The sequence below is a fragment of the Pteropus medius genome, unplaced genomic scaffold, assembly GCF_902729225.1.
Source record: "Pteropus medius unplaced genomic scaffold, Ma_sr-lr_union100, whole genome shotgun sequence".
In the NCBI taxonomy this organism is placed as follows: Eukaryota; Metazoa; Chordata; class Mammalia; order Chiroptera; family Pteropodidae; genus Pteropus; species Pteropus medius.
In genome coordinates, this window is record NW_024350319.1 from 24,948,595 (window position 1) to 24,972,328 (window position 23,734).

The 23,734-nt window shown below is 30.6% G+C and overlaps 1 protein-coding gene across 3 annotated transcripts in view; it reads left to right on the plus strand.

Moving 5' to 3' along the window:
- ZDHHC17 (zDHHC palmitoyltransferase 17) overlaps nt 1-23,734 on the plus strand; it is a 79,041-nt gene that overhangs the window by 52,432 nt on the left and 2,875 nt on the right. For 2 of the 3 annotated variants that reach the window (XM_039838896.1, XM_039838895.1), the window contains exons 9-16: nt 5,501-5,643; nt 7,003-7,103; nt 14,156-14,280; nt 15,366-15,428; nt 18,029-18,122; nt 19,038-19,121; nt 20,126-20,283; nt 20,951-21,045. In XM_039838896.1, the coding sequence (XP_039694830.1) occupies nt 5,501-5,643; nt 7,003-7,103; nt 14,156-14,280; nt 15,366-15,428; nt 18,029-18,122; nt 19,038-19,121; nt 20,126-20,283; nt 20,951-21,045 (863 nt within the window). Of the gene's footprint in view, nt 1-5,500; nt 5,644-7,002; nt 7,104-14,155; nt 14,281-15,365; nt 15,429-18,028; nt 18,123-19,037; nt 19,122-20,125; nt 20,284-20,950; nt 21,046-23,420; nt 23,724-23,734 lie in introns of those variants that run through there. The other variant, XM_039838897.1, reaches the window with a different exon arrangement.

Genomic DNA, 23,734 nt, shown 5'->3' on the forward strand with positions numbered 1-23,734 from the left:
TTCATAGTGTTCTTAAACTCTAATAATGAAGTGTCAGAAAAAGAAGTGGAAAAAATAATTCCTTTTGCAATTGCAACAAAAAGAATAAAATACCTAGGAATAAATCTAACGAAACACCTATATAATGTGAAGGACCTATATAACGAAAACTACAAGACTCTATTGAAAGAAACCGAAGAAGATGCAAAGAAGTGGAAAGATATCCTGTGTTCTTGGGTTGGAAGGATCAACATAGTTAAAATGCCATATTATCTCAAGCATTATACAGATTTAATGCAATCCCCATCAAAATCCCATCGGCATTTTTTAAAGAAATAGAACAAAAAATCATCAGATTTATATAGAAGCAGAAAAGATCCTGAATTGCTAAAGCCATCCTGAGAAAAAAGAATGAGGCTGGAGGCATCACTTTGCCCGACTTCAAAACAGCATGATATTGGCAGCAAAACAGACACACTGACCAGTGGAACAGAATCGAGAGTCCAGAAGTAAACCCATATTTATACGGGCAAATAATTTTCAACAAAAAAGCCAAAAACCTACAGTGGAGAAAAGAAAGCATCTTCGATAAATGGTGCTGAGAAAACTGGAAAGCCACCTGCAAAAGAATGAAACTATACTGTTGTCTATCACTGAAATTAACTCAAAATGGATTAAGGATCTAAATTTAAGACCTGAAACAATAAAATGCATAAAAGAAAACATAGGAACTAAACTCAAGAATCTTGGACTTAAAGAGGATTTTATGAATTTGACCTCAAAAACAAAGGAAGTAAAAGCAAAATTAAATGAATGGGACTACATCAAACTAAAAAGCTTCTGTTCAGCAAAAGAAACCATCAACAAAGTAAAGAGACAGCCATCCGAATGGGAAAATATATTTGCAAGCAACGCCTCCGATAAAGGCCTAATATCCAAAATACGCAAAGAACTCATATGACTCAATAACAAAAAAAGATCCAGTCAAAAAATAGGCAGAGGACCTGAACAGACACTTCTCCCTAGAGGACATACAAATGGCCAATGAATATATGAAAAGATGCTCAACATCGCTAGTTATTAGGGAAATGCAAATCAAAACCACAATGAGATCCCATCTCACACCTGTTAGAATGGCTGTAATCCATAGGACAGGTAATAACAAATGTTGGAGAGGATATGGAGAAATGGGAACTCTCATACACTGCAGGTGAGACTGCAAATTGGTACAGCCACTATGGAAAACAGTATGGAGGTTCCTCAAAACACTAAGAATTGATCTACCATATTATCCAGCAATGCCTCTACTGAGTATTTACCCCAAAGACTTGAAAACCCATATCCAAAAAGATATTGGCACACAGATGTTCATAGTAGCATTATTCACAGTGGCCAGAACATAGAAGCAACCGAAATGTTCTGATATAGATGATTGGCTAAGGAAGCTGTGGTACATATATACAACGGAATATTACTTAGCCATAAGAAGAGATGAAATACTGCCATTTGCAACAACATGGATACACCTTGAAATAATCATACTAAGCAAAATAAGCCAGATAGAAAAAGGTTGAAAATCACATGGTATCACTTATATGTGGAATATAAACCTAAAAGCAACAAATGAACAGGACAAACAGAGACTCATGGACATGGACAATGGACTAGTGGTTACCAGGGAGGAGGGAGGAAAAAGTAAAATGTTAAAAATAAATAAATAAAGTCAATTGATTAACAACCTTAAAAAAATTTTAAATACTTAGTTGTAAATCTAACCAAATGTATAAAGTATTTGTATACTGAAAATTTTTAAATATCAGTGAAAGAAATGAAAGATGTTCTAAATAAATGGAGAGACATACTGTGTTCATGAATTGTTCATAGCAATGTCATTGTCCCAAAATTGATACATAGATTTTTCAATTAAATAATTCCAGCAAATTTTTGTTTATGTAATCAAAATTATAAAAATTTTTTTTATGGAAAGGCAATAGATTTAGAATAGCTAAAACAGTTTTGAAAAAGAAAAATTACACAATTTTAAGACCTGCTGTATAACTTTAATAGTCAGGACTGTGGTATTGCTAGAGAAATAAACTCACAGATCAGTGGAAAAGACTAGATAGCCCAAAAATAGAACTACAGAAATATATCCACTGATTTGTCAGAACTGCAAAAGCAGTTCAGTTGAAGAAAGATAGCCTTTTCAACAAATGATGCTGAAGCATTTGGACATGCATAAGCAAAGAAATAAAATAAGCCTCTACTTAAATCTCACAGCATATTAAAAAAACTCAAAATGGTTCACATACTTAAGTGTAAAATGTAAAACTATAAAAGTTTTAGGGAAAAAAACCCCAGAAAATTATCAGAATCTAGGGCTAGGCAAAGAGTTAGACTTGACACAAAAAGCGTGATCCATAAAGTAAAATTCATCAATTGGACTTTATCAAAATTAAAAACTTTAGTTCTATCAAAGACCCTGTTATTAGGATGAAAAAACAGTGTATAGACTGAGAGAAGGATTTTCCATATAGCCAATAAAGATTTTTAAAATATATAAAGAACTTTCAAAACTCAAAAGTAAAATCAAACAATCCAATTAGAAAATAGGCTAAAGACATGAATAAAATATTTTACCAAAGAAGATATAAAAATGGCAGATAAGTATATAAAAAGATGTTCAATGTCATTTGTCATTGGGGAAATGCAAATTAAAACCAGTGACATACTTTTATACATCTATCAGAATAACTAAAATAAAAAGTTTTGAAAACACCCAATGCTGGTGAGGATGCAGAGAGATGGATGGATCCCTCTTACATTCCTGATAGGACTATAAACCAATATAGCATCCTAGAGAATAGTTTGGCAGTTTTAAAAAAACAAAAACAAAAAAGGAACTTAGCATGCAATTACCATACAACCCAGAAAATTCACTCTAAGGCACTTATACCAGAGAAGCGAAAACATGTTAACAAAACCTGTATGTGAATGTTTATTTTATTCATAAGAGCCCCAAACTGGAAATAACCCCAAAGTCCTTCAGTGGGTGTATGGTTAAACAAACTGCGTGGTACATTCATACTTTGGAATATTCCTCAGAAATAAAAGGAAATGAAGTAATTGTATATATAATAACCTGGGTGAATCTCCAGAGAATTATGTTGAGTGAAAAATTCAATCTTATTAGGTTGTATACTGTATAATTCCATTTATATAAAATTCTTGAAGTGACAGAATTATAAAAATGTAGAACAGATTAGTGGTTGCTAGAGGTTAATATGGGGTTCAGGTAGGGTAGGAGGAAATTTACTATAAAGGGACAACATGGGGAGTCTTCGTAGCAATGGAAATATTCTATATCTTAGCTGTATCGATGTCGGTATCCTGGTAGTGGTATTGTACTATTGTTTTGCAAGATGTTAGTCATTGGAAGAACCCGATTAAAGGGTACTTGGGATTTGTCTTTGTTATTTACAACTGCGTGTGAATCTGCAGTTTTTTCAAAATAAAACGTTGCATTAAAAAATAGGTTATAGAAATTATAGAAGCTAGATGGTGGATATACGGGTATTTAGTATAAAATTCTTTCAAATGTTCTATATATTTGAACATTTCATAATAAAATATAAGATAAAATAGATTTCTCATATCTACCAAAGCAGTGTATCACCATTACCCCTTGATAATATTATAATATGTATATTAAATGACAGTATGAAAAGAAATCTAGAAACCCTATGCATAGGTATTTATCTAAGTGAAATGAACTTATGTTACACAAAAACCTGTATGTGAATGTTTATAGTGGCTATATTCACAATCATCAAAAACTGAAAACAACCCTAATCCCTTAGGTGGAGAATTTTTTAAAAAACTGATACATCCTGTAATGGACTACTACTCAGCATTAAAAAAGTAATAAACACAATACCATGGATGAATGTGAAATGCCTTCTTTAAATGAAAGAAGCCAGACTTAAAAGAGCGCATTTAGTATGATTCCATTTATATGACATTTCTGCAAAAAAAAAAAAAAGTGGAGGGACAGAGTTAGAGTCATATTAATGTTTGCCAGGGGCTGGTACTGGAGACACAGGGTATTTTGGAGCTTGATAGAACTGTTCTGTCTTATTTTTGTTCTAGTTATACAACTGTGTATGTTAATCAAAACTCAAAATCGTACACGAAAAAGGGCGAATTTTATTATATGTAAATTGTATCTTAATTTTTAATAATGAAAAAATGTGGTTTTGCTGAGGGAAAACAAGTATCTTAACTAAAAAAAAGCCAAATTACAGATAATTTTAGAATATACTTTTTTAGATGATATGTGTCCTCCTTCTCTCCTACCAATACCTACTCTTACCTACACACTCTTTCTTCCTAGTTATAAATCTTCTCTAATACCTTGAGGTAAATTTGAAAGAATTTTATACTTCTCAAATTAGGGGTAAAAAAAACAAATTAGAAGGATTAGTTATTTTATTACAGCATAAAATTAAACTCTGAAGTTGCTATGTTTAATTATTAGTCTAAGTTAAAATTACATATTTAGTTCAGAAAATGAATTATAGTGGTTGAATTGGGAAAGACATGGCCATTTATATGAATAAGTATTTCATTAAAAGCCAACAGTATGAAAGGGATGCTAAAAAAAGTATAATATAATCTTAGCCTTCAGACAAGTAAACATTCTATGAGGAAAGTAATGTTTATTTACACTCTAAGCTTCATTAGAACACAGCTGGAATATCATATAGTTTTGTTACCTGACATAATTTGAAAAACTTGATAGCTGAGTATAAGTTTGTGAAGGGCTGTTATGTGGAAGAGGCAAAGACTTAACTTTGTGTTGCTCTGAAAATACAGTTGTGATACATGTTAACAGGAAATAGGTTTTTATACTTAGAATTGTGGACTTTCTAATAACCAGACCAGTATAAAAATGAAATAGAACTACCTCTGGAGTATTAAGCACTCTGCTTTGATAGGTGTTCAATGGTACATAATCTCAATTCTATGGACTCTGGTGCCCAATAGGTTATTTGATTTTATTTTCTATCTCATTTTAAGGTTTTGATATACTGTTTTATATGTATCATTCAAAATGTCTTCTTGAGGCTAAGCATCCTCAGTTTCCTTAGTTCTTAGACCATCAGTCTCTAGTTATCAGTACCCCTGGTAAAATGGGAGGTTATTCAACATAAACTGTTTTCTAGCATGTCCACATGTTAGCAGGTGGTACTGCTCTCTCCTACATCTGAACGTCTAGACTCACTCCTATAACTTCTATTTTCATTTTCCACAATTTTAACCAAGTACTTTTAAATCATGTATTTATTACCTGTCTCCAAAAGACAGAGGCCAGCATCTTGAATAGTACCTGCATATAGAAAGCATATTTGAATGAATTTCATCCTCTGTTGCATGTTTTCACAAAGGTAACTTAAAAATAATTCACATTGAAATTACTCGAAACATGCAAAACTTTCTAATTGTTTTTTATTCTGTACAGGAATTTCGGCAAAAAGTAATGCTAGGAACTCCTTTCCTAGTTATTTGGCTGGTTGGGTTTATAGCAGACCTAAATATTGATTCTTGGCTCATTAAAGGGCTAATGTATGGTGGTGTTTGGGCTACAGTACAATTTCTTTCAAAGTAAGTATATTATTTTAAAATATATTTTTAACTATATGAAAGAATATAATTTGGATCCAGCTATATAAAAGAATGTTTTGTCTGTTTAGAATACTGCTTTTTTGTAACATGCTTCATATCTTAATTTAATGTTAAAGAATTTTGGCAAATTTATATATGAAATATTTTAAAATTTTAACATTGTTAAACCGAGTCTAAAGGTACTTTCAATGACAGCCTAGCATCTGTTTTGAAAGGCTAAAATATAGTTTTAAAACATTTCAGTAAAAATGAACTTGAGTTTGTTGAACTGTCAATGTAACATACACATTGTTTATTTGTAGGTAATTATAATGCTTGAGATTAACTTTCCATAGAAATTATATTTTCTTTGGTCATAGACAGTATATAAGAAAAGAGGTTTCATTTTAGTAGTAAGGTAGAGTCTAAGCATATGAAGTAGGCTCAGTTTTTTTTTTTTCTCCTCTCTCTTTTTCCTTTAAACATTGTGATCATTCCTTTTTCTTTTGTCCTTAGATCCCATTGCCCTAAGGTTGCCCGTCCAGCAAACCTAGGCGGGTGCCTGTGATCCAGAACTTCCCATCTAACTTCCATTCCTTTAGTACTTTGTCTTCACCTGAATTTCAAAAAAAGAGTTCTGAAAATAATTCACACAGAGATGAGAATGTCTAGTAATACACTAATGTGTTAACTCTCTGGAAGGGGCTTAATTCTAGGTAATTAATCTATTTTAGAGTTTCTAGGAGCATCAAGGGCTATTTTAAATAGGAATTCACCAAGACTTTCTATTTAGCCTACATGGATGGTTGATCCTGCTTATGTTTGATAAACTTTATTAATATTTATTTTTCCTGAATTCTAAATACTGTAAATAATGACCTTCAATTCCACTAAATTAGCAGTTCATTCTACTTGAAAAGATGTGCCGAGAGCTTAACCAGGAGTATGTCGGTAAGGAGAAGTAATGATGAAATACAAAAACATGAGCGTTGCTTTGTACTTATTTGTCAAAACTATAACATTTTCAGTGAATAATATGCTGAATGATAGAGTTACTATTTATATTAAAGATGAGTTTTTGATATAAGAGCATAGTACACTGAAATTTTGAAAATGAAAAGTAAATGGAATATAATTTTAACTCTTGGTGAATTAAAAGGAGCTTCAAAATCTTGAATCAGCCATTCACCTGAGAACTCATTTATAAAAACAGTCTTGGTTTTTAAGCATCCTGGACTTCTGGGTTTTGATTAAACCAGAGTTTACTATGCAAAACATGTTATTTTCATTTAAATAAGTAAATCCTCATTTTTACAATGAAATACAGAGCTCAGGTTTTATAAAATTTGTGTTTTACAGATCCTTTTTTGATCATTCAATGCATAGTGCATTGCCCCTTGGAATATATTTGGCAACCAAATTCTGGATGTATGTCACATGGTTCTTCTGGTTTTGGAATGATATCCTTTGGTTATAAAGGTCATATCTAATGCAATTTTTGTTATTTAAACAAATATTTAATAATTTAACATTAGGACTAAACTCATTATTAGCTATAGTAGAACAGTATTTCTAGAAAATATTGTTTTTAACTTGTTTCCTATTGAATAGATTGCTTTTGAAAGCTGCTTTTAATAACATCAATAATAATAGCTACCATTTATTTAGTGTTTAAAGGGCATTTTCTTAAAAACTGTACTCATTTAATACACATCATATATGTTAATATTGTTGCTTCCATTTTATAGATGAGAAAATTTAGGCTTAAATAGATTTGACTTTTATACTCGCCTGAGGCCACACAGCTAGTCTGTTGGTAAAGCTGAGCTCAACATATTTGTCTGATTCTATAACACATATTCTAAACCTTCCTTCTAAACTATGATTTTTATGTTTTAGTATCAAACTATTTTATCTAAATATTCTTTTAATTTTACAATTTATTATTTTGCCATTGTAGATAACAGTTTAATTTTCTTTTTTGCTTCATAAAACGCATATAATGCTGTATCTTCAGCAGATAATTTCAATGTAGTGTACTTTTAAAAAGTAATAAAATTTTAAATTGTAAATGTATATGTACATGTGTGTTTATCAGAGAAGGCCAATGTCAACCTTTGAGATTTTTACAAAGAAAAAGTTGTCTGTTAAGACAGTCTGATTTATTATAATAAAGGCAAATGTTTCATAAATGTTAATAAGTCATTTTCAAAAGATTATAAGATATATTTTAAATGAGTGCAGTTTTCTGTGACTTGTACCTTGAATGATTTTGAATGATTCTCATTAATATTTGGTTTCACTTCACAGTCTTGCATGACATAATGATGTATTCTTTTTGTTAATTTGTCTTGTATTTTAGTTGAAAAACAAAACATGCTTATTTGATTTTTGAGAATAAGGCACAATTATAGCTACACTTGTAATTCTTATATTTTTATAGTATTATATGATTACTTTCAGAAAAGTATAGTACTTTTTAAATACTTCCTTAGTTTAAGTATCTATTGAAATTTTTTCTTGTTGTAGTTTTCACTAGCCTATCTAGCTTTGTATCATACTTTGACTTAAAAATTGTTCTTCATGTATGTTTTAAGCATTATAATTGTCTTATTGGGATATTTTAGTATGAGTAAAACAGATTTGCTTGTTTTCATTACCTCAACTATTTTAAATTTATAAAAGAGCACTGACCTCTGAAATGACTTTAGTATTCCAGACATATTTTCTAGCTTTATTTCCTAAATTGGACAGTGAATTTTATATGCAAGAGAAAAAATTAGTTCCCATCTCAAAATACTTTTAGACTTGCTGAACTCTTAATCTGTTATACATGTAATTGGAGAAAAGTAGGAAATTTAGTAAATTATCAAATAATGAAAACTTTATGCCAGGCAGTTTTAAGTAGTGTAATTTGAATTTTTTTCTTTTCTTTATTTGGATATAGGGGAAAAAATAGCTATGCAAGTTTTCAAAGCTGGGGAGTCGAGAATGTGAGAGGCAGATTTTGAAGGGAACGCCAGAACAATCAAGTCTATTTAACTGTCCTGTTTGAATAATTCTGCCTTTAAAATAGATTGGGATACAGTTCCTTTTTAAAATAACACTGAATAAATTGCACGTTAATTTAATTTTAAATAAAAATTGTAGTACGAGAATACTAAGTTTTATACTTGTCTGTAAAGGAGGGATGATCATAAAACTGTCTCTGAGAATTCTTGAAAAGATTAATATAGTTTAGGGCATACCTGACATGTAAAAAATGCTAAATAAGTACCTGTTATTATTTATATATGACTTTTTAAATCTAAGTTTATGTCCCAATGGGCTTTAAATGTGCATTTACATATTGAATGTTTGTATATGTGCATATGATACTCATGCAATGTGGAATGAAATCACAAATAACTTTAAATTGTGGTTATGAAAAAAACTTTTATACTTCTCTATAATATAAAGAACTATATCTCTAGGTCCTGTGTGATTTTAGAGCTACATTTTTTTTGTTTTTCAGCATTAAATTTTTGAGGTCAGAGAGAGAAGCTCAAGAAGCTTGTAGGAAGGGAACAGTAAAGAGTCAAGATTAATTTATAATGGATACACAAAGGATGTTAGTCAGGAAAAGTATAAGGTAATGATTAAGATACAGAGATAAAATAGCAGCAACTGTCAGGGACAACCTCTTGCTGACCTCAGTCTCCTTGCTGTTGCTTCTGCCACTTTCTTCATGCAGCTAATCACTACATATGTAATTGAAACTGATTAGACTAGTTTTGAAAAATAGAATTACAGTCAGTTTTCATTATTTATGGTAGTTATGCACTGTAAAGTTGCTGCAAATACCCATTGTTCCTAGGAGAAAAAGATTAGTTTAGATTCCTGTAAACCTCTGGTCACAACATTTTTGTCAGCCAATCAGTACATAACCCTCCCTGTTTTACATGTTTCGGTTTAAAAACCAAATTTAATATTGTTGATTCATCAACATTGAACTCATAGCCAACAGCACTGTAACCCTTCCTTGAATATCTAACAAAGCATATCTAACACATGTATTTTCTCTGTAAGGCACATTATAGCTTTCTGTCACTTAGGAACATTACATAGTACTTCAGCACTATACTTGGAGGTCATTTAAAAAGGAAAAATCACCCAACAAAAAGCACAAAAATGTGAAAAATATAGCCCTAGATAGACCATAAAAAAAGGCAGTTGTTTAGTGTATGAGAGCTGAAACATGAAGACAAGAGATTATTGCCTTGTTCAACTTGGCTATAAATGTGTGCTGTGGGTGACTCAGATTACTTTCCACTTTGTGTGCATATCTATGAATTACTGCAGAAACACTGTGAGTATTGATTTGGGGATTATAAGTAAATTTTTAGTGAGTATCAATGTTACGTTTTTCATAATATGATACCCAACTTAAGTGTTTTTGTGGATATGCATTTTATGTTGATATAATCTATTTGTTTTAATAAGTTCTTATTCTTTTTTACTATTAAATAATTATCACCCCATTAAACACCTTATATTTATTCAGTGCTTTTTGGTTTATAGCTCTTTGAGGTATTTTACTTGGTTCTTAGAACAATTCTTTGAGATTAAAAAAATAAACTAACGCTATTTTCTAACCAGTGGAAAATTGAGGTTCAGAGAAGTTGTGTGTCTTGGTCAAATTCACAAAGGTAGGTGATTATCAAGAGTCTGGTGTAGAACCACCCTTTTGACCTGATACAGTTCTCTTCCAACATCTTTATACTATACTCTGAACATAATTTTAAGTTCCTAAAGTTTCCTGTAAAGCAATTTAGCAACCTCTAGAAAGAGCTTTAAAAATACCCTTTGATCTCTTAATCATTCATAAGATCAGATATTTATTTACTACTACGTTTATCATAGTACTATTATAATAGGGAAAAATGGAAACAACCTAAATATTCAACCTGAATACAGGCATAATTTCTTAAGTTACACTATATATGGTATGGAATAAAATAGCCATTAAAATACTTTCCTAACACACAGTGATATGGGCTAATACTTAGGATATAATAAGTGAAAAAACACTAAATTTACAGAGTAATTCTAATTTTAAATGCACAGAGTTTGAGAACTCAAGGCGAGTTTATGTAGTTTTAGCAGTGGTTATCTCTGGGTGTTAAATTTTTGAGTGATTTTATCTTACGTCTTGTCCTTTTATTTATTGGAAAATTTTGTTCATTGTCCATGCTTCTTTTATAATAATCAGCTCTAAAATTCACTGTCATAACCAGTTCAGTCAGCTGTGGTTGGTACCACTATTGAAGTATTGACATAGGTTATTAGAAATTTTTGTCTAAAAATAAATTTTTCAGTCAGTTTAAAATTTTAAACTAAAGATAGATATGAAGAACTTCTAGAGTGTGGGTTGATTACATATATAAAAAGAGAGTGCAAAATTATCATTTTTACATTTCTCTGCATTTTCCTCAAGCATTTTTTTCTATAGTTTATTAAGACTTCTTCAATTTTCTGTATCTTTCCTAATTTCCTTCTCATATCCTCTAACTTTTTTAATACCTGTCTTCTGGTATCCAGTCATCACTTTCTATAAATTTCAACAATATTGCTATAAATATTCTTATATCTTTTTTGAGCACATGTGCAAAGTTTCTCTGAAATCATTTGAAGATATTCTTTAAGTTCTTATATATATTTGACCTACTGTTTATAATGAATAATGTGAAGGGAGGAGCTGGTATCTTCCTTTTCTCTTATTAGAGAAGTCATTGCTCTCACACACCCTTTCCTCACTCAGTCGCAAGTGATATTCCTGGTTTACAGATGGCCACCTTCTCCCTAAGAGAGCATGAGAGATCTTCTTTTTAGAAGGCCACAGTTCTGTCACATTAGGGTCCCACCTTCATAACGTCTTTTAACCCTTAATTATCTCCTAAAAACCTTAACTCCAGGTATACTCACAATAGAGGTTAGGGCTAGACATATGAATTCGCAGGCATGTGGCCTAGAGTGGGATTCTGAGTTTGTCTTCCCGTCTACATTTTTCATGCTACTTAATAACAACTGATAGTGGTATTAGGAACTCCCCAGGCATCCTGTCTCACTAGAATCTTCTTTCCTTGAACTCCAGTCTGAAGAGTATGATGTGGTGTGGCTTGTCCCCTTTCTAAAGTTCTGGTGTTTTGAGGGCCAGTTGGTAGGTTTGATTTACTGTTTTGGGTTCATTTTGTTGGGTATTATGGTAAATTAGAGCCGCATTTCACAGTAGGCATCAGAATAACATCCCAGCAGATTAAAGAATTAAATGTAAAAAAAGATTTTGTAAATATTTAAATGAAAACATTGATGACAAATATTTGTTTTCTCTCTAATTGGAGAACTGTTTAAACATGAAAGCACATGCAAATTAAGACCATAAAATAACACTTTTGCCTCTAAAATGGCAACATTTTTTTCTTTACTCAGTGCTAATGCAAATGTAGTAATCAAGCAATATAAACCTGTTGCTAGTGGTGTTATAAATTTGGTTTGTTTCTCTGGAAATAATCTGACAATATAAAATATATATTTATCCTTAAAAATGTACATACACAAAGATATTTTTCTGTAATATTTAATAACCTAAGACATTCTTCTTAGTACTTTGGGGAGGCAATATAGCATAGATAATAAAAACCTGGATTTTAATACCTGCTCTACTCTAATCTACTCTGTAACCTTGGACTACTTAACCTCTGCCTCAGTTTTGTTATCTGTAAAGTAGGGATAGCAGGATTTATCATAGAGTTCTCAAACAGCTTAAATGCCACATAGTTGTTGATTAATGACCATTATTTTATTAAGGTTAATAAATATGCTATGATCCCAGTGTGATAAAAAATGCACAGTGCCAAAAATAAAGGAAGTTATCTCTGAGTTGTGGAATTATTGCTTTGTCTTTATACTTCTTAGCATTTTCTAATTTTCTTCAGGAATAAAGGTTGTTTTAAGCCTTTACAAAAAACAGCTATGCCATTTATAGAGCGTCTGTTACATTTAAATTTTAAAAAGTAGCTAGTTTGACCTATTGGTAAAGCTAAATTCAAACTATTATTTGAAGATATCTAATCTCTTTTAAAGAACAAGCAAAGAAATTTTAAGTTCTTCTTGATACTTAATATCCCTTTGAAATCTGTAGTTATTTATTGAGTTCGTAGTTAGTCTCCTGCAAACTTCATCCAGGCTATGATAACTTGACCTACTTATTTACATGTTAGCACCTTTTTGAAACCAATACAGTAAGTAAAGGTAGTGCCCCTGAAAATTGCCTGGGTTTAGCATTCTTTGCACATTTACCCTGCTTTATTCTCAAATTTTTAGCTTTTGGAACAACTGAAAATTTGATGTTCTGTTTATTACTCTCCGCTGTCTATGCCAGTGCATTTTCTGAAATAAGGATGGCGAAAGGTGGGAGATACCAGGGTCTAGAGAATGAGATACCACTTTTGTATATGACAGGTGATGATAATTACTCATTTTCTTCTTCCTTTTTTCTCCTGTATTTTAAGTGGTTATTTAGTGTTTTGATATTTACCAAACAGGATCATTTTATTCAAAACACTGTTCTTTTTTTGTATTTCATAAGAAATGTAAATAGTGTGTATATGTGATAATGCCCAAAAATCTTACAAAATTATTGTATGATACTGTACCTACATAAAATCATGAAAATGAAAGCTGGCTATTCCAGACATTTTGGTGTCTCAAATGTATTGTGTTAGCAACATTATTTTTCTTAGTGTTTTTAAATTAAAAGTCTTTGATTCTTTACTTACATTTATAAATACCTAGTACATTTGATATATTTTTGTTAGAAAAATGTGAACATAGAAACTTTGTCTTAAGTAACTTTATAAATATTTTTTCTAAAATTAAGATCAACTTGAATGTGTTCAAAAAGGCAATAGAGAATTTAAAAGCAGTCTTTTACATATATGAATATTATATCTTAAGTGTTTGGTAGATATATAAAGATTTTAATGCATATAAATGAAGTAATATGTTAATTATGTTGAACATGAGAAATCTCTTCATTTTTGTCAAGAAATAATGACCATTTTAAAATGATGTATTCAATGAATTTTTAATGTATTCACTGACTTTTAAAAAGTGTCTGATAAGCCTACATGATTTAAAAAGTTTATAAAAAAATCAGTTTTACTTTTTACATTTAGTTTTGAACATAATGGAAAAATGTATCTATTTTGATGTAATAGATAAACCAGCTTGTATAGTAGATGTAATTTATTTTGATGTAATAAATAAACCAGCCTGTGTAGTAGATGTAATCCATTTCGATGTAATAGATAAACCAGCTTGTATAGTAGATGTAAACTATTTTGATGTAATAAATAAACCAAGTTGTATTTTTTGATTGGCATTTTTTGTAGTAAAATTTTATGAATTATAAGTTTACCTATAAGAGTAACTCATTTATCATTACTTCTTTAGATTCCTTAACTTTAAGCACATCTCAACTTTTTATTTATCCATCTTCCATTCCTTGCCAATAGTGTTGCACTTTTCTACAATTTTGGGAAATCTTGGAAATCAGATCCAGGGATAATTAAAGCTACAGAAGAACAAAAGAAAAAGGTAGCAAGATATAATTTAACTAGTCACATGTGTTTCACTGCCAAATTATTAGTATTTATAGCAGATATTAGAGTACAAAGGAAGACTGTCTTTTAGAATTTAAAGAAATTTCAGACCAAAATGAGGTTATGTATAGTTGATGCTCGCACTTGGTGCTCTTGTGATACCTGTCCTTATACTTTCATGACATTTTATAATTTCATATTTCTCTTATTTATAAGGCTATGTAATAGCCTTGAGGTGTAAATACAATATTTTGAACATTTCTGTAAACCCTCAGCAAATAATATCTACTCAGTAAATATTGAGTGACTGTAAACTGGAAGGCCAATAAATTGGTCAACAGTGCTAATATATCACTCCAAAAACTGAAATATTTGTGTGTGTATGTGTGTGTGTGTATATATATATATATATATGTATGTATGTGTATATATATATATATATTTGTATATAATCTAGGGTACCTCTCACCTATGGTGCAGGTACTTAGGAAACTCAATTTATTATTTAAAGATGTTAAGTAAGTAGAGACTTGGAATAGAGGCAGGATTATTTTAAGAGCTATTTTATCTAGTTTCTGTAAACAAAACAAGTCCTGATGAATTATTTCTGTCTACAATAAACTAAAATACTGTCATGTTCTTATGGTCTAATCCCCCTTTTTCTACGCTACATAGAGATTGTACTCTTACATTAGTATTCTTCAGACATTACTGCTAATTGGTTTTCCAGGTTTCCTTAGTCATAATCCAGTGCTGAAAATCCAGTTCTTTTTGGATTTAGGTTTATTTTCATGTCTTAATCATCAAAATCTAATCAGACCAGTTTTTACAGTAGCTAACTTAGTTTTATTCTCAGAGGAATATTCTCATAACTAAGTTTAGGGTTTCCTTTTCATATTAAGAAATAAAATTCCTATATTCATACTGTAGTGAAATAGAAGTAAATGAACAAAAGATTTTATTTGAACTAAAACATTGGTTAATTAAAGATGAACATCATGTTTATTGATTGATATTGATGGCACAATAGTTGGTGAACATTTTTCAGTTTTGAATAAAATATATTTTTTTAATTCACAGACAATAGTTGAACTTGCAGAGACAGGAAGTCTGGACCTCAGTATATTCTGCAGTACCTGTTTGGTAGTATTTTTTTCTTTATTTTTCCCTCTCTCTCCTTCCCCTAGCAGTGGCATAGCATAGAGGGTGTGAGGAATAAGGAGAACAGTTTCTTCTGCTTTTTGGTTGAGCACATCTCATACCTGCCAAGAAAAATGGTAATAGACCATGGTACAAGAGGAAAAATGGTAAAACAATGTTTCCTCAGTGTGCTTTTTCCCTCTGATGGTAGAACTTCACTCCATTTCTGATTCAGAAGATGCCGTTCATTCGTATTCATTCTTTGTTTCTCTCTTAAAATGTAATTCAACAATAAAAAACTAAGTAGTAAAGCCTTATTTTAAGGTTTAGTGTGATTTCTTAATACTATAGTTTTTTCTATTTACATTTTAAGAAAATTCTTATATTTCAAGGTCATAGTGGGAAAATTCATTAGATAACTTTTCAGGTAACATGGCCTCCAAACTGTTTCAGTCTGTCTATATTAGAATGTTTATGCAACTTTGAGCACTATTTTATCATTGATATTAAAAGTTGTCATCTTCAACCAGGTCAAAGATTTAAGATATATATGAAATTAAATAGTGTTTACTTATGGAATCAGGTATAGTAATATTGACTTTATTTTATTATTATAGACATCAGATTTCTATAGAATAGTACTGTTTAGTGTTTTAATTATTTCTTGCTTAATTTTTATAATTAGTTCTTGTGAAAAATGTATAAACCACCACAACGGGTACACCATGTTTTTCTACATGGAAATTGAAATATCTTCAAATCATACCTGAAACTAAATGCTTTTTTATACCTTTAAGTTATACATTACAACTGAATTAATGTCTTAATGTTTGAATAATAAAATAGTTTACGGTTAAGAAATGAGTTTTTCTTTTGAAACTGACCTCTAATGCTACATTTTTTAAGTTGTTTCATTTAACATTCTTTGACCAAACAGTCATGATTTTGAATATTCAAAATATCTACTGCTTTACTTTTTTTTAGTAGCAACTTTAGGGTGCTGACTAGATTCTTTTGTATTTCCAAGCATTCTTTAAAAAAGTATTATATCCTGTAGTCAAGAATGCATTGCTGATGTATTTGCCACATGGCAAACAAATTCGTTATAGAGTTACTCAGTACAGTTAAGTATTTTAGGTAAGAACAAGGCTATTTTTGTCATCATAGGATAAATGTTTTATTACATATTATGTTCTTGTAAGCTGTGTACTTCTGGATAGATAATTTAATGTTGTAAAGTAAAAAGCATATCCTATTATAAAATGATTCAAATGGACAGAAGTATTTGTCATATGGGTATCCTTCTCTTTGATAAATAGACAAGTCCCTAAGAATACACATGTAGATCAGAATTTTTTTTAAATTAATTACCCTGTAAGTGAACTGAAGAGACTTATATTCAGGAGCCTTGTGTCTGTCTTTAGTTTAGAATTCATTGACAAGTGAATTCCCAAAGGGGAAATGTAGCTGAAGGTTGGAAGTGGGTGTAGAATTTGTTTGATATATCCTACTGCTTTCTCTTAAATAGATTTCGTCTCATATCTTTGGTGAAGAATAACTTACCCTTTTCTTTGGTCCACAGATCATTTTAGTACATGTAAGAACTACATAGTCCACCTATCCCTTTTTCTAAGTACCTCAGAATAGTGTATAATCTTATGCATACTATTAGAAAAATAGCAGTGCTTTTGTTGAAACATCAGTGAAGGATATTATATATTTTGTTTCTGGCCTAGATTAATAACTCTGTTGTTGTACATCCAGCATTGGGACTACCAGTCCTTTGAAGATCACTAATAGATTCTTGTTTTCACTTGGCTGATTTAAAGTAATGTAGAGTAAAACATTTCCCAATACTTAAAACATCATAAACATGTATTCTTTATTGACTTAAAAGTGAATAATGTATTTTGTGGAGTTTCTTTTGCAAGGAATAGGGACTACCTAAACTTCCTAAACATGTTGTACTTTCTTAGATATCGTCATGCATTTCAGCAGAGTACATGCTGTACCTTAATCTGAGCCCACAGGAGACACTAAAAGAGAAATGGATGTGAATATTTATTGTTTTTTGCTAGATTTGTTAACTGGGAAGACTCATATATTAAATGATTTTGAATTTTAAAAGCTGCTTTTATTCACTTCTAACTTGACCTTTCTTTTACTAAGAAACACTTTCATTTTTTTAAAGAACAACTAGTATCATGACCATTAATCATAATAAATTTTTATTTACAAACCTAAAGAATGATGTTTTTATTATTCAGAAATTTGAGGGATATGAATTAAATATAGTACCATTCATTCAAACAGCAAATTGGTCTTTGATTCTTAATCATTTTTGCAAATTAATGATTCTACTCCATTCTTGAGCTTATATTCTGGAGTAGCTTTATCTTTTTCTTCTTTGTTGTTGCAGTTGAAATTTTATTAAACAAAACAATAATGATTTTTGTTTTTTCCCCCTTTGGAAAACTTGATATAAATTTTTCCAAAAAAATGTAGTTTTATTTTTTCATAAGTATATTTTGAGAAAATAAATGTTCAGCTTTCCTTTCTTAGGTATAGTGCCTTTCATAATCTTTTAACATGCCTATTAACAGATACGGAAACCAGTGAGGTCCAAACATTGTGGTGTATGCAACCGCTGTATAGCGAAATTTGATCATCATTGCCCATGGGTGGGTAACTGTGTAGGTAAGTTTTATTAGTAATTTCTAAATATATTGTTCATTTAAGTTAGGTAATTAATAAAGTACAGTATTAAAGCAGATAGTAGAAAGTTTATTCTTGTACTCTACTGTATATTCCCATTCTCCTCATCATCTGGTTGACAAAACAGCATCTCAGTTGAGCAGGAGAGGGAAAAAAGTTATAAAATCAGTCTAGAAAATATTGATATAATTTCTCTATCATTTTTTTCTGGTCCCTACTCTTTTCTGTTTTCTCCACTGGAGAATAGTGAAATCGAGAAGGAGGCAGATAGTATTGTTTTTTAGTTTTTTGAGAAGACTCATATTAAATAATTTTGAATTTTAGTTATACTAGAGAAAAGGTAAAAATATTTGAAAGGATATTAGTACAGAGGCAGAGAGGAATGATGGATAAGAACTCTACATACCTCATTGTTCAAGAATGGTATAGTCTGATAGACTAAGTGATCTGAGAGATGGCTCTGGGAATTTTAAGAGGTAACATCAGGGAAACATTATAAAAATTGTGTGACTTTCTTGGGGGGAAGCCTTTGGAAAGTTGCATTATAAAGTTTATAAAACTAAAGCTAAAATAGGGTTATTTTAAACATCACAAAGCACACAGTAGGATTAAAGCTCAGAATTCTTATTTAATTTGGTTCATTGGGACTCTTGCCTTCAGAATGAATATTATTGCAGTCATCACATTTTTGTGTGTAATTACAAGCATTCTTATTTTAAGACTATTAAAACATTTTTTTTGAAGAACATTTTCTAAAATACTAATGTATGTGATTATTGTCTAAGTTCTGTTGTACCTTTCACGGCAATCCCCCCTACTCTACCCACCCCTCCACAGAATATTTCCAGTTGTTTTTTTTTCCTAGCTGAAAAAAACTGCTCCTTTGTTGTTCTTTAGGTGCAGGCAACCATAGGTACTTTATGGGCTACCTATTCTTCTTGCTTTTTATGATCTGCTGGATGATTTATGGTTGTATTTCTTGTGAGTACAATTAGTTTTTTCTCTTCTTAAAACATAAGTGTTTGCATATTCATGTTTACCATATTAACAAAAAATATAATGACAAAAGTTTTAACAAAATTATCGTTTGGGGCATCTCAATGCAATGAAGTATACAGAAAAAATTAGATAATAGAACTATGGAACAAGTTCAACATACAGTGTAGGCAACAGAATTGTCAGTTAACTACCTTCTAATAATGTGTGTCCCCTGAAAAACATGTTGGCTTAGTAGCGTTTGAAAAACTTCTGGGTAAAATACACCAACATCTTTCACATGACTTGCTTTACTCTGGTAGTTTATAGATTTTATGATTGTGCTAGTTACTCTTTCTTACCAAGTAGGAAAATATAGTTGAAGTTAAGTTTCCCAGAACTTGAAATATTTTGAAAAGTCAGGTATAATTATTGCCTATTAGTGAATATTAAAAGATATTAGAATTACTCTTTTAAGAATAAGTTGTCGTTGACTTGTCATATGAGTTTAGTATTTTAGAGTTTTGGGGGGTTTTTTCATTGTATTGAGGTCATAATTTAAATGAAGGTATTTGTTACTATGCTTTTAGGACTTAGTAGCACTTAGCATAAAGATATATTAAATTCTAGCTTAAAAATAAGTCTCAGAAGGATGATTTCCTGGTCCTCCTACTTCCACAGATATTAAGAATAATCTCTGTTATTCCCCTAATGAAAAAGGAGACTATGCCCTCAAACATATGTATGTAATACGCATCAAATAAAAACTATATGTTGTTATAGTTTTTTTTTTAAGACTGGCTGCTGCTTTTTCTATCACTGTTTTTGATATGTTTTTCACTAATGTAGAAGGAGATTATTTAAGAGTATAAAAAAATTGCATTGAAAGCCATTAATTAAAGCTAGACTCTTATTAGATCATGTTTTTTAAGTGGTGCCTACCACAAATACCTACACAGGGTGCTTGGATGATATTTGAGTAAATATGAGTACTTCTGTTTTCATTTTAGACTGGGGACTCCATTGTGAGACCACTTACACCAAGGATGGATTTTGGACATATATTACTCAAATTGCCACATGTTCACCTTGGATGTTTTGGATGTTTCTGAACAGTGTTTTTCATTTCATGTGGGTGGCTGTATTACTCATGTGTCAGATGTACCAGGTATTCACAAATGCATTATTTATTCTTCACTGTGCTAACTGGAAACTCTTTAAAAATTCACTTCTTGCTTAAAAGATGATAATGTATTCTCTTTCTAACCTCTCTTTTCAAGAATTAAAATTTTAATTTACTTTTCCTTTCTGTCTCTTTTTCCTTCCTCCTCTTCTCCTTCTTCTCATATTACGAACTTTTGACTTTGGATACCACTCTTGACAGAACTCTTTATTTCTGTTTTCCCTGATTCAGATACATCCAATTGAGTATATTTGTGAGCTTAGATTGATGATGCCACTAATTTTGTTTTCATTTTAATAGTAATGTTTTATTACCCACAGATACCAGTATTTATTTGAGTCTTTTTTTAAATTAAGGACTTTTTTAAAAAGCTTATTCTTAAAGGGGCTGATGGAGAGGTGGTCTGTGTACACAGTGTCCATCTCTCCATGTGTGTAGAATGCCAAGTAACCTGTTTTTAAATATTTTCCCCATTTAACTAGCTAATTTTCATGGAGTCAAATGATGTCATGTAAACTAGCTTAATGATCTCCTAATGGAAAACCAAAAACAGGCTTCATCGTTTTTCTCTCTGTCTTGGTCCTCTTGAGAATTAACTTATTTTATATTAAATATTGAGAGAGTTAATGGTTTGCTTTCCCTTATCTCTTAGATATCATGTTTAGGTATTACTACAAATGAAAGAATGAATGCCAGAAGATACAAGCACTTTAAAGTCACAACAACATCTATTGAAAGTCCATTCAAGTACGTACATATTTATGAATTTAATATTTTCCCTTGGCATATAAATTTCCTACTAAACCAGACTCAGCAGTTTTCTAGTGAGTATATCAAAGAGAAGTGTTTTCTTTAGGTATGGCAATAGGATATTAAACAAGAAATATTTCTTTTACTTAGCAATATGTAAAATAGCTTAAAAATCCTATTGAATTCTAGATTTCTACCAGACATAGCACTGGTTAGTTTATCATAACTTTAGAATTCACTACATTAATTGTTTCTAAATTTGTGATTCTTTTTTTCTTAATTGCACAATTTGGATTTTATTGACCTACTAACATTTAGTATTTGTTCTTTAACCTTTCACTCAATTTACAAATTTTCATTAAAAAATGAATGTTATCCAGATAAGCAAAATAAGATTTTTAAAAATACAGTTAATGGAAATTCATATTTAGAGAAATTTTCCAGACTGTAGGGCAGCTACTTTTCAGTGAGAATTATTTATTTCCCCCAAATGATAGAAAAATCCTAACATGCCTAGTTTTATATATTTTTAAGGTAAAATTGACATATAACACTATATTAATTTTAGGTGTACAACATAATCATTTTTGTATACATTGCAAAATGATCACTGCAGTAAGTCTAGTTAATACTTGTCACCATACATAGTTAAAAAAATATTTTTTTCTGTGATGAGAACTTTTAAGATCTACACTTTTAGCAGCTTTCAAAGATGCAGCCCAGTATTATTAACCATAGTCACCATATTGTATATTATATACCCATTACTTATTTATTTTATAAGTGAAAATTTGTACTGTTTGACCGCTTTCACCCATTTCACCTCCACCCACCCCCCCACCTCTTACCTACGACAACCACCAAACTGTTCTCTATCTATGAGCTTGGTTTTTGTTTGTTTGTTTGTTTAGATTCCAGAAAGAAGTGAGATCATATGGTATTTGCCTTTCTCTGTCTGACTTATTTTATTTACCATAATGCCCTCAGGTCCATCCATGTTGTTACAAATGGCAAGATTCCCTTCTTTTTTATGGCTGAATAATATTCCAGTGTTTGTATGTGTATATGCATGCTACATTTTCTTTATCCATTCATCCATCAATGGACACTTAGGTTGTTTCTATATCTTGGTTAGTGTAGATAATGCTGCAATGACCATGGAGGCGCATTTATCTTCTCAAGTTAGTATTTTTATTTTCTTTTGGTAATTACCCATAAATGGAATTGCTGGGTCATATGGGTCATATAATAGTTCTATTTTTAATTTTTGAGGAATCTCCATGATGTTTTCCATAGTGGCTGCGCTAATTTACAATCCTACCAGTAGTGCTTAAGGGTTCCCTTTTGTCCACTGCCTCACTAAATAACACTTATTATTTTTAGTCTTTTTGATAAGTCATTCTAAAAGATGTGAGGTTTTGATTTGCATTTCTCTGATGATTAAAGATCTTCAGCATTTTTTCATGTACCTGATGGCAATTTGTATGTTTTCAGAAAAATATTTATTCAGAATTTCTGCCTATTTTTTAGTGGATTGTTTTTTTGTTTTCTTTTGTTTATTTCGTTTTTCGCTATTGAGTTGTAAGAGTTCTTTATATATTTTGGATATTAATCCCTAATCAGATGTATGATTTGCTAATATTTCATCATTCAGTGAGTTGCCTTTTCATTTTGTTATGGTTTCCTTTGCTGTGCAGAAGCTTTTTAGTTTGATGTAATTCCAATTATTATTTTTGCTTTTGTTACTTTTGCTTTTGTTGTCAGATTCAAAAAATCATCACGAAGACCAATGTCAGGGAGCTTACCGCCTATGTTTTCTTCTAGGAGTTTTATGGTTTCAGGTCTTATGTTCAAGTCTTTAATTCCTTTTAGCTTAATTTTTGTGTATGGAGTAAGGTAGTGGTCCACTTTCATTTTTTTCTTTTTTTTGCATATGGTTATCCAGTTTCTCCGACACCATTAAAGAGACTGTTCTATTTTTATATATATACATTTTTAAAATTTGAATTCAGTTTGATGCTAAGAAACAGTAGTTTCCTAATTATATGAAATTTTTAGAACTTGGAGTTTTATTCAAGTTACTTGCCTACCACGTTCAAGCTTTTGCAGTGCTATTAATTATTGCATGGTTCTGGAAATCAAGCAAACGTTTAATTAAAGCAAAAATTGGGTAGTTTTGAGAATTTTCCCATAGGCACAGTAATTATATAAGATGTAAAACTGACTACTTTTCCAAAGATGTTCTTAAAGTCCTAAAATTCCCTGAACTTATCCTGGACAATTCTGTTTTTTACATTGTTACTTTTAGGTATACTGCCAAATTCATGTTGTTGTAATTATTTTGTCTTTTACTTTCTCAATTTTGGATATAGTTTGTCTCCTTGCCAAAGAGCCATCAATCAAGGAAAGGTTTTATCAAAAATGACATGTGACACAGGAATGAAATACAAATTTGAATAACTTTAAAATATAATTGTGTAACCCATTAAGTTAGCAAAAGAGAAAAGAAAAACCAGAGTTGGCCAAGCTGTGAAGAAACATGAATGAGTAAATATTTTGTATAGTTATAAACAAGTCCTTTTTGGCAAGTAACCTGAGTTTTTAAGTTTAGAAGAAAAATATATTTAACATCAAAATTATATTAAACTCATATATTAAATAATTGTACTAATAGACTTTTTCTTTT